Below are 10714 nucleotides of genomic sequence, written 5' to 3' on the forward strand. Positions count from 1 at the left end.
TGGAGTCTGGCGTGAGGTAAGTCAAATATAACTAAGAATTGCTAACCTAAAAAATTGAATCGAGTTCTCACAAACAATTTGTCTTAAGGAGAGTTTATTAACCACTTGAGTTTAATATATTATTTTTTTCTTAATTTTATATTTATTGTTAAATCGGTATATTTAGAATAATTGTTAAATTGTTAAATTAGTATTTATTTTTTAAGCAATTAAATTAGTAATCTATACTATTATTGAAGGGAAAATAAACTTTTGTGTGAAGCTTTTTCCTTTCCAATTTTACTTTTTATATAAACTATTTTTTGTTAATTGTTAAGCTAAATTAGTTCACCCAAATTGGCACTAGGAGAATCGAACCTGGGACCTTAAGAAGAAGCACAGCACACTCTCAGGTCCCAAACCATTACCACCAGACCAAGTGGATTTTTTTTTGTTATACAAAGGATCGAAAGCACAAATCTACTCTTCTATATATGCACCTAAAAAAATGATAATCGATTTTTTTGCATTGTTATCCAGCATTCACATTCAAAAGTAATTCTTTGTGAGTGACGAATGAGAGGTTCAGCAAAAAGGGAGCTTATCTAGAGCCTCATGTCTGCCATATCTATTCATCACCAAAAATTGCACCATGATGCATTGAGAAGGCATCATTTGGCTGTTAAAACAAAACATTACTTAGGCTCATAAAATGAGCAACAAACTTGAGTAATCTGTTTTACCAAAAATAGAACAACCAATTTATGAACCACAAAAGATAGTTTACACAAATTACAATATATGCATGGACACCAGAAACACCCTCAAACATTACCCCCTCGGCACTTTGCTTACACGTACAACTCCACTATTTGCCATTACATCAGAACCACAATGAAGTTGAAACTAAGTTCTAAAATTGACACTGACTGACTACTCGTATATGGTACAATACTATAGCCTGTAAATCTACTCTGAGCTCCCAACTTACAAAAAGTAATACATAACGCAAGTGATAAGAAATATAGACTTTGGGGGGTAATGGTAACCGGGTCAGGAGTGCTTACAAAATTGAAAAACTTTACACTGCTCTGACTGGTTCAAAAAAATAAAAGCAATCTGATACACCTGCAAAGGGAAGCATTTAAAAAGCATGAATGAATTGAACATATAAAAGAATAGAACATGTTAAAAAACCTTCAAGTAAAACATGCTACTAATACACTGGTATCAGATTAAAAAAAAAACAGAGACAACAACACACTAAAACAAAGCAAATGGAAGAAAAATAAATAGTTATCACATACATTGAACGACAACCAGCTTTATGCAGATTTACTGTCATAGTTATCATATAAGCTTAAACAGATATTAACAATAACAACTAACTGTCAACAATTCCATTTTTCAATAATTTTACTTGAAACCCTATTAAAAAAAATCTACAAAGGAATTTCTAGGACAAAGTTGTTGAAGTAAACCACTGATGCATACCTAATTGGAAGCGAAGCAGAAGGCAGAATACCCATTACTTATAAGGTGTGAAAACGGCAGAAAATAAACTGTATTAGGATTTCTCGCTGACTGCATCCCAAGGGATCCAAATGGAGGAACTGACTGATTGATTTAACTATCACCAAAAGAAATAATCTGGTCAAGTGCAAGTCGTGCTTGAAGCTGCAACAACAAAAGAAAATTTACAAATTGACCAAGAGGAAGTATAAAACAAAATCAACTTGGAATGAAGATTAAAGGACCTTCACATCCATGCAAGAGTCATTGACCATTCTCTTGATTTGAGAAACAATGCCAAAATTGCGCAGTTTTACAATCCGGCCAAATGCACCAGGACTTGCAGGAACAGTGAGATTTACTATGACCCAAGCAGCAGATGTGCGTAGGCTGCTGTCAGTACTTTGCAAATACTGGCTTAAGAAAGAGTGAGATCCATTTTCTGTTTCTGGAAAGAGCAGCGGCATTATGGCTTCTTTATGAAACTCATTTCCACTTGCAATATTACTGAGCACATACATCCCCTAAACCGGAAAAAAAAATATTCAGCACTAAGAATAAATATTCAATAAAATGTTTTCATTTTTATATGTCCACGTTTACCATAAGCATCGGAAATTTTATATCAAATGTTATTGATGGCTTCGCTCAATTTATCATATCATTAAAACATATTATGAAAGGATCAGTTAGCATACTGGAAAATTTTAATGAATAATGCATTCTCCAAATTTTGATATCAATGCCTATTGTAATGAATAAATTCCAACAATGTCTGATTAATTCAGAAATTATTACCCACCTGTATAGCAATTTCAATTTTTGAGGATTTTTGCAATTGACTTCCAACAGCATCCAGTATGATACCATCTTCAGCAAAAGCAAATTCAATACAATCCATACATCCGTCTACAAGATTGCGAACAAGGGCCAAAGCTTGCTCTTGAACAGAAGGCTCGGGATCTGCAGAGTATACAGAATCAATGACAACTTTCTTTGTTTTCCAATGAGAACTTTCTTTTGGCAGGCACCAATTGATCAGAAAAGATATGGACTAAAAGTCAAGATTATTACCACGGATAAGACTAGCTACTGCAGACACTGTCAACTCCATAAAAATCGCTTCCTTACACATCTTATCCGCAAGAAATACCATGTTCCGCAAGGACCACACAGCATTCAACCTTAAAGACGAATCCATAGACTTTGTCAATTGGACAAGCTCTTTAAGGCCTCCGCATTGTATGATTGTTGACTTATCTGGTGTGAAGTCCACCACTATGTTGCTAATAGCACCAAGTGCTGCAACCTGGAAGACAACATAAAAATAGCTATGCTTACTAAACTTTACCATAACTAAGAACTAATGAGGTAGAATCTCTGTAAAAACGATTAATCAAGAAGTATAACATTTGGGAAAGTAATGAAGTGTTGGGTAAGCTTATAATTATCATTAATAAAATAATAAATTGGATAGCATATATGGCCTTCGTGATTTCCTCATTTTTAGCACAAGATACAATACTGCTAGTGCTCAACAGCTCAGTTCGTTCAACAATAAACCAGATTTTCTTGTAATGTAACACATCTGTAATTCTGTATTTGGTGACAAGATCCAAATAACATTAAGAGAAAAAAAATACAGTCAATCAAAACCTTCTTCTGAATACTGAATTATGAATATCATTGTCCAACAGTTTAGTCCAATATTAACACTTTAAGTTGGCCCTTCCTACTCAGCATCAAATACAATACATCTTCAATATCAATACCATACTTCCAAATTCAATGCTAATCTTTCAATCTCTAGTTCCAAGTCTAAATTATTAAAATTTCTTAAAGGATAGTTTAAAATGCAAGCATGTATTATCGTGAATAGACTATCAACAAGTGCCAAAGAGTGGATATATAATGACAATTTCATAAATAAAACATTGGAACTTTTAAGATGGGTGGTGGTACAAAATATACAAGGATTTCTTGATGAAAGTTTAGATTCTGATAGTTCACCACGATTAGCAGAATCATTTATGCATTTCTTGATGAAAGAAAGCTGCAGAGCACTCACTTCAACTTAAATATACAAGGGGAAAAAAAATTATAAATATGATTACACATACTTGGACAGAAGTGCAAAGATCCGAGAGAAGCCGGACCAATGGAATGACAATCCTTTCATTCGTGAAATAACCTGCACTCAAACTCTGAATGGCATTTTATGAGAATTAAGCTATAAATATTATATAACATAAAAAACATGAAGTCCAGTTAGTCACAAATTGCATACCTTGATTGATCGTGAGACACTTTTTAAGCAAATGCAAGCTGCAGTGCGCACATTGGCTTCATCATGTGTTAAGGCATTGATTAATAGATTTAAGACCTGCATTCACAAAAATTGTAGTAGGAGTTGCAAGTGGACTTAGTATCTGTGTACATGGTTTACCAATTCAAATTTTACCATTACAACATTGAATAGCTATACAACAACAGAACTATCATGCATATAGAAGAGAAACACATTGCATCAATTCAAACATGTTTTTGGCGGAATGAAATACAACAATAAAATTATATAATCAACAGTATAAACTAAAAATAATACGGAAAATAACTTTAGGCCCATCTAGACACAGGAAAGAAGATATATGCTTAATGCTTCTCACATGTTCTATAAAATAAAGAGAAACCATTTACATATATCCAAAAATGGCAAGTTGCAAAGAAAAGGAGGGAAAAGAGAAAGAAAAACTCAATTATAACATTCTGTAGAAAGCTAATTTCAAGTTATTTAGTATCAGGATTCATATCTAGTAAGCCTGTTGATTATCTCGTATCATGCATCTCCTGCTACATCTCATCCTTCAATATGATTGTGTGAACCTTGTCAGAAGGTGATATAAGAAAGGATAACTACAGTTTTCTTTTTTTCATTGGTTATTTTTGCAGCAAAGAACTCAGTTGCATATTAAATGAAGTGAGGCGGGGGGCATTATAAAAATAGTTATTGTCAACAAATACATGAGATTTGGTAGTAGTATCGATGAAACAACAAACCTGCAATGACATAAACTTTGACCTGCAGCATTCCAATTTTGAGCAAAGATCTGCCAGTGCTAGAAATATCCCTTCAAGACGTTTGGGATGTAAGGCACAATTTTGCAAGTGATTGTAGAACTTGTCTATAGCATTTGCCTCAAATGCTAACTTCTGCAAATCTTCCTTTCCAGCAACTAAACTCGAAAAAGCAAAGGAAGACTCTTCTCCAACTTGACCAGAATCATCAAGGAGCTCAAGCAAAATATATATCAATTTGGTTTTGATTCCTATGTCTTGCAAATAGCAAGATGAAGAATTCTTTATACAGATTAGGCACAAGCAGGCCAGTAACCTTGTCCGAGGATATTTGTCCTTGGTTAATTCAATTACAGACCGCAACGCTCTTTCATTTTGAAGCTCCACAAATTTAGAGACAGCTTCTGGATTATTTTTAAGAATTGTAGCTAAGGACTCTAAACTAGCATCTCTCTGGCTTATAGAACCATCAAGACCACTAATAAGTTTCTCTAAAGAACCAGCATGACATAATATATTTTGTTCATCACTTGTCTCACACGAATGAATAACAATGCCTGCACCTAGTCCAGTAAGATTTTCATTCTCACTTCTCAATAGTGAAAGTAGAAAATCCATGTTTTCTTCCTTATAAAAATCAAACTTTGGAGCCAGTTTTGACTGATAAATCATTCTTAAAGAGCGTGCAGCCGCATCCACAACCTGAAACCAAGTGAAGAAAGGTTTATTTGTATCACAATAAAAGTGTGCGAGTTCGTGTTCTCATTCTACTTATTATAGGAAATAAAAGTTTATGTGCATTCAACATAGATTAATGTCAATACGAGCAGTGCATCAAATAGCCTATAATTTTTTTTTGCTTTTTTTCAATTCGTAAAGGACTATCAATCATTGAAACCTAGTAATAAATCTACCAATTCTGAGCATTACAATTTCATTTTCATCTTAAACACAAATTTCTAACAAAACAATAAAGGCAAAAAAATTAATTAAACGATTGAAAGTAATTTATCAAAAATTAAACTCTGTAATTAATCGAATTCACCTTCTCATCGGCGGCCAAAAGAAGCCTAATTAAATGAGAAAAAGCTCCGGTGTCAAGGACGGCATGAACGCCTTGGTCAACACCACAAGCAAAGCTACTTAAAATGGCAGCGGACTGGACAATAACGTTGGAGACGAAATCGGAATTGGCATTTGCTTTTGCAAGAGCATCAGCAACGGCGGGAACGGCTCCGAGCTTGATGTAGGAGAGTTTCTTGGTAGGGTTACCAATTATCTGATTCTTAACCTCTCTGATAGCTTTGAGCTTAATTTCATAATCGGGGGAAGAGAGGCGGTGGAGGATTAGATCGAATGAGGGACGAGTAGTAGTCATAGTGACTGTGGAAGAAGGTCACGCACAGTGGAGGAGAAGCTGCGTGTAACTACCCCCACATTCCACAGCTATAATGCCGAGATCTCTATTTATTTTTTAAAATTTTTATTTGAATTTCTTGAGATGGGATTAGGGAAAGAGAGGTAAGAGGTTTTTGTTTCTTTTCTTATGGTTAGATTTGGATATAGAAAAATAGAATGGATATTGGTGTAGTATTTTAGTCTCAAATGTTAAGACCCGGGATAAGGGCGAAAAGAGGGTTTTTACTTTCCACCAATACGGTCATTAAATATCACGATAGTGTCAAAGTTTTAATATTTTGAGCAAAGGTATAACGCGACAAACGGTCATCCTTTCAAAGGATCTGGGAGTTTGAATCATACTCAGTATGGACTTTTATAATCCGCAAAATTTGTCTTTGACAATTATACATAAACACGCCAGAGCAACAAGAAATGCAGAAAGCAAAACTTTGTATTATTGAAGAATCAGTACAACATAATATAACTATTACATTTACAACATTAAATGCAAAATTACAAAAGGAATTAAATCACGTCATTTAAAGATTCATCCTTAAGTAGCCTCTCTTTTGTTCTTGTCAGAGGCGGAGAGCCTGGCCTCTCTTTTCTTCTGACCAAAGAACTTACCAAAAAAAGCTCACTACGGAGCATAAGAAGCAACCAAAGCTTCTACATATGCGCATGGACAGGGAAGATCCGGAAATCCAATTTTCAAGAATGCTGAATGGAACTAGCATGGTCTCACCATAGACATCTCCCTCCAGAAGGAAGGTGTAAGATCACAAAGCCCCACATTCACACTCCGCCAGGAAAAAACTTATTTCCTGGATTTCCGCTGGTTGGGAGTCAGGTCCAAGAAAAGAGAAGATGAACAAAGTCCTCAAGTCCTCTCATCAGGGCGAATTGATCTCTCCGGCTCTTTTCCCTAAGGTTAAAAACCTTAGCTGGCATATCCGGCGTCGAAAGGAGAGAAAACCCCTTGTTCATGTTCACAGAGGCAAACGGAATAACCGTCGCCAATGGAACCCCCATTTTAATTGATGCATCATCCAACAAAAGAGGATTCCTTTCGACCAAACATACTACTCTCAACATAGCACCACAAATCCATCATCGACCAACATACTACTCTCATGCTCTGCCATAAAAAGACCGACAATAAGAGTAGTATGGTTGGTCGACGAGAGACAATGAAACTAAATATCCTCTGTTACACTTAGAACCAAACAGAAAAGAATGAAGAGAAAGAAAGATTCAAGTGAGTGAAGGTGAATGAAAAAACCTAAATCAGAAAGTTGCATTTATAGGCTAAGGCAAGCGGTAGAGCAACGAAATTTCCGCCGGATAAAGTGTAAAACCGTCATCAGTTTCCAATCCTAAAGGAACTCGTGGATATGGCCAGTGATTCCTTGACCAAAGGCCCTTAATTATTCAACAAACGCATTAAATGTACAGTCAAATCTAATTAATGACTCAACCTGCAAAGCAAGTCCTAAGACAAAAAGTTCTCCGATATAATTTCGGTCATTTTTCAAACACTCTGTCCCTTTAGGGCCTTGTTTTTGGGGGGCTGTGAACCAGAATAAAATATTAGGACCTAGGTTAAGGTCAAAAAGAGGGCATATGACTTTGCACCAAGATGGGTGTCTTATCAATGGGCTTGATACCGAGATAAGCCCAAAACCAAAACAAAAGTTGGTATAAGGCGTGCATACCTCGACTCTGTTTGGCACCACAGGATCACCCACATTCTCGGGAGTTATGAGATAGGGAATGACACTCCCATATCCAGGATCGTAGAGATATGAGGAAGATGGAACCGCTTGGAAACCCCGCTCCCTTACTTCCTTATATATAGATATCTCACTCTAACCAAAAACACTAGACAAAAATTCTAAGTCATGTTCCGGTACCTCACCGGATTGACATCATTCCATAAACAAGCCCCCGGATCATTGGTATTTCAACATCAAGGTATCCCTTACAAATTTTAGCTGAGAACAATTGGCATCACAATAACTTCATTCTTGTTCTACCTACTATATACAATAATAGTTTATGTGCATTCAACATAGATTAATCCAAATATGAACAGTGCATCAAATAACCTACATTACTTTTCTTCTTTTTTAACATCAATCAATCATTGAAACCTAGTAATTAGCATACCAATTCTAACCATTCCAATTTCATTTCCATCTTAAACAAAAATCTCTAACCAAAACAAAATAAGCAAATAACATTAATTAACCAATTGAAACTAATCTATCAAAAATTAAACTTAATTAATTGATTAATCAAACTCACCTTCTCATCAACGGCGGAGAGAAGCCTAATCAAATTCGGAAAAGCTCCGGCATCAAGAACAGCACGAACGCCTTGGTCGACACCACAAGCAAAGCTACCTAAAGCAGCAGCAGATTGAACGATAAGATTGGAGCCGAAATCGGAATCGGCGTTTGCTTTAGCGAGAGAATCGGCGACGGCGGGAACAGCTCCGAGCTTGATGTATGAAAGTTTCTTCGTGCGGTTACCGATTATTTGATTCTTAACCTCTCTGATAGCTTTGAGCTTGATTTCGTAATCGGAGGAAGAGAGACGGTGGAGGATTAGATCGGAGGAAGGACGAGATGAAGGCATGGTTACGGCGGAGGAAGGTCATGCACGGTGGAGGTGAAGGCGTAACTACCTCCACATTCTACGGTTACGATTCCGAAATCTCTATTTATTTATTTTTTGATTTTTTTTAAAAAATTTTTTTTTTTTTTTTTGGTGTTGAGTTTTTTGAGATGGGAATAGGAAAAGAAAAAAAAGAAGAGGTTTTTGTTTATTTGGATTTGGATATTAGAAAAGAATGGAATGGGATATTGGTGAAGGTGTATTTTAAGTCATAAGTTTTGACTTATTTGGAACTTTGTATGATTAGAAAGTGGCGCTCTTTTTCTTTTTGTTTCCGCTTAATTCTTCTTCTTTTCCTAATTAATCAATTTTAATTTTAATAACGTGCTTATGCGTTGTCAGCTTAATTAATTCGTTTTAATAACGTGTTTATATACGATGTCATCTTAATCCATTCCTTATTTATGTTATGTTAGTAAGAATATTTGATGGTGTTTTAATAAGCGGGAAGTTAGTAAATTATAAGAGAAAAATTAGTTGGTTAAATTTATAATGTTGGTTCATTGTTTTAAATTTTTAGATTAAATGAAATGAGTGGATGAGATATTGTGTTAAATAAACTTAAATATCTTAGTGTCATTTTATCATGACCGATATTATTAATATATTCTTTGTATTTACTTCTTTTTTGTTATAGAGGAGGGTTATATTGACTCCAAGAGTAAGTTATAAAAGCTACTCCAAATCATGACCTTTAATTTTAATTTCAATTAATGGCTAAGATTGATTCATAGTAATTAGTTGGGTGAGACTTATTTTTTGATCACACTGGAAAATGAACATTATCAAAATATTCTTCAAATTGAAGAGAATGAATTAATTATAATCATTAATTGTCAAAACAAGATCCTCCCTTGCCTTTTTTTTTATGCATACAAAATTTAACAACAAGAATTAAACAGCTATGCTATATATAGCGAATTAACATTTCACGAATATCGCGTAACATTTTTTTTAATTAAAAGCTTGTTCTTTTGATTTTTTAATAGTAACAATGACGAATAACAAAAAACCACCGGTCTGTAGAAAAAACAAAAAATTACAATCACAATACCAATAACCAAAGACAAGGAAAATAGGATCAAAGCACTCCAATTGAAAAGCCATGACAACACACTAAAACCAGGACACATAAAACAGATAACATCTTAGCTTGAAAGACAGATCAGTGGTTTGCACCTACATACATATTAATCATTTTGATTTCGTTTCTTGCAAGTTCTTCTATTGTGACCATGTTCACCACAGTGACCACACCCATTACATGATCTTCTTTTGACTAATGATTTTGTAAGTGATAGTTAAAGTCCACCCTTAAGTCTACTATTTTGAGTGGTTTTATCTCCATCCTTCTTTCTCCCTTTTGTTTGTGACATGTGTGGGCTTTTAATATGTGGTGGTTCACTTTCTTCGTCCGACAAACAAATTTGATCAACATTCTGGCTAGATTCCAAAGGAGAAATTCCATCGTCAACAGAAAAATTGGATTCCTTCATTGCAATAGCTGACATACGAGTATGACTCAATTCAGACATAATGAACTTATATTTTTCATATGTTTCTTCAACAAAATCATTACAAATTAAATTATTAAATTAATCTATTGTTCAAATTTGTAAAAAAAGAAAACAAAAAATATCGAACTAATAACAAGAAAAAAAAAGTACAAGCAAAGAGAATATTGTAACAAAAAAAGCATACACCACAAAAAAAATGGTACACTTGTAAAATTGAAAAGAAAATAAGCATACCGTAAAAAATTGTATGAAAAGAAGTAGGATTGTCAAACGATTAGTGTTACACCATTTCAGAGTGTGTGGAATCCTTGTTTTCCCGTGTGATCAAAAAATAAGTCTCAATCGATGATTATAATTGATTCATTCTCTTCTATTTAAGGTATGTTTTGATAATTTTTCAATACAATCAAAAAATAAGTCTCACTTTGTGTTTTATGATCAATCAATCTTAGCCATTAATTGAAATTAAAATCAAAGGCCATGATTTGGAGTAGCTTTTATAACTTACTCTTGGAGTCAATATAACCCTCCTCTTTGTTATATTATCGATT

The 10714-nt window shown here is 34.5% G+C and overlaps 1 protein-coding gene across 1 annotated transcript; it reads right to left on the reverse strand.

Annotated features, from left to right (window-relative positions):
- Positions 1 to 678: 678 nt before the first annotated feature.
- LOC123920856 (armadillo repeat-containing protein 8-like) lies at positions 679 to 8842 on the reverse strand. Its single transcript, XM_045973184.1, has 9 exons — positions 8275 to 8842; positions 4549 to 5268; positions 3779 to 3874; positions 3612 to 3695; positions 2566 to 2800; positions 2294 to 2454; positions 1737 to 2015; positions 1474 to 1656; positions 679 to 1107 (listed from the first exon to the last, which is right to left on the reverse strand). The coding sequence occupies exons 1-8, from the start codon at positions 8605 to 8607 to the stop codon at positions 1606 to 1608; spliced, it is 1959 nt and encodes a 652-aa protein (XP_045829140.1). The 5' UTR covers positions 8608 to 8842; the 3' UTR covers positions 679 to 1107; positions 1474 to 1605.
- Between the last annotated feature and the right edge of the window lie 1872 nt (positions 8843 to 10714).

Source organism: Trifolium pratense, linkage group LG4 (assembly GCF_020283565.1).
Source record: "Trifolium pratense cultivar HEN17-A07 linkage group LG4, ARS_RC_1.1, whole genome shotgun sequence".
Lineage (NCBI taxonomy): Eukaryota > Viridiplantae > Streptophyta > Magnoliopsida > Fabales > Fabaceae > Trifolium > Trifolium pratense.

Excerpts from the sequence above, each read along its gene's own strand:
- LOC123920856 (XM_045973184.1), bottom strand. The coding sequence starts at position 8,607 with ATGCCTTCATCTCGTCCTTCCTCCGATCTAATCCTCCACCGTCTCTCT. Across the intron at positions 3,696-3,778 it reads GTGTCTCACGATCAATCAAG|AGTTTGAGTGCAGGTTATTT; the intron begins GTATGCAATTTG and ends AATGCCATTCAG. Across the intron at positions 2,016-2,293 it reads AAATTGAAATTGCTATACAG|GGGATGTATGTGCTCAGTAA; the intron begins GTGGGTAATAAT and ends TTTCCGGTTTAG.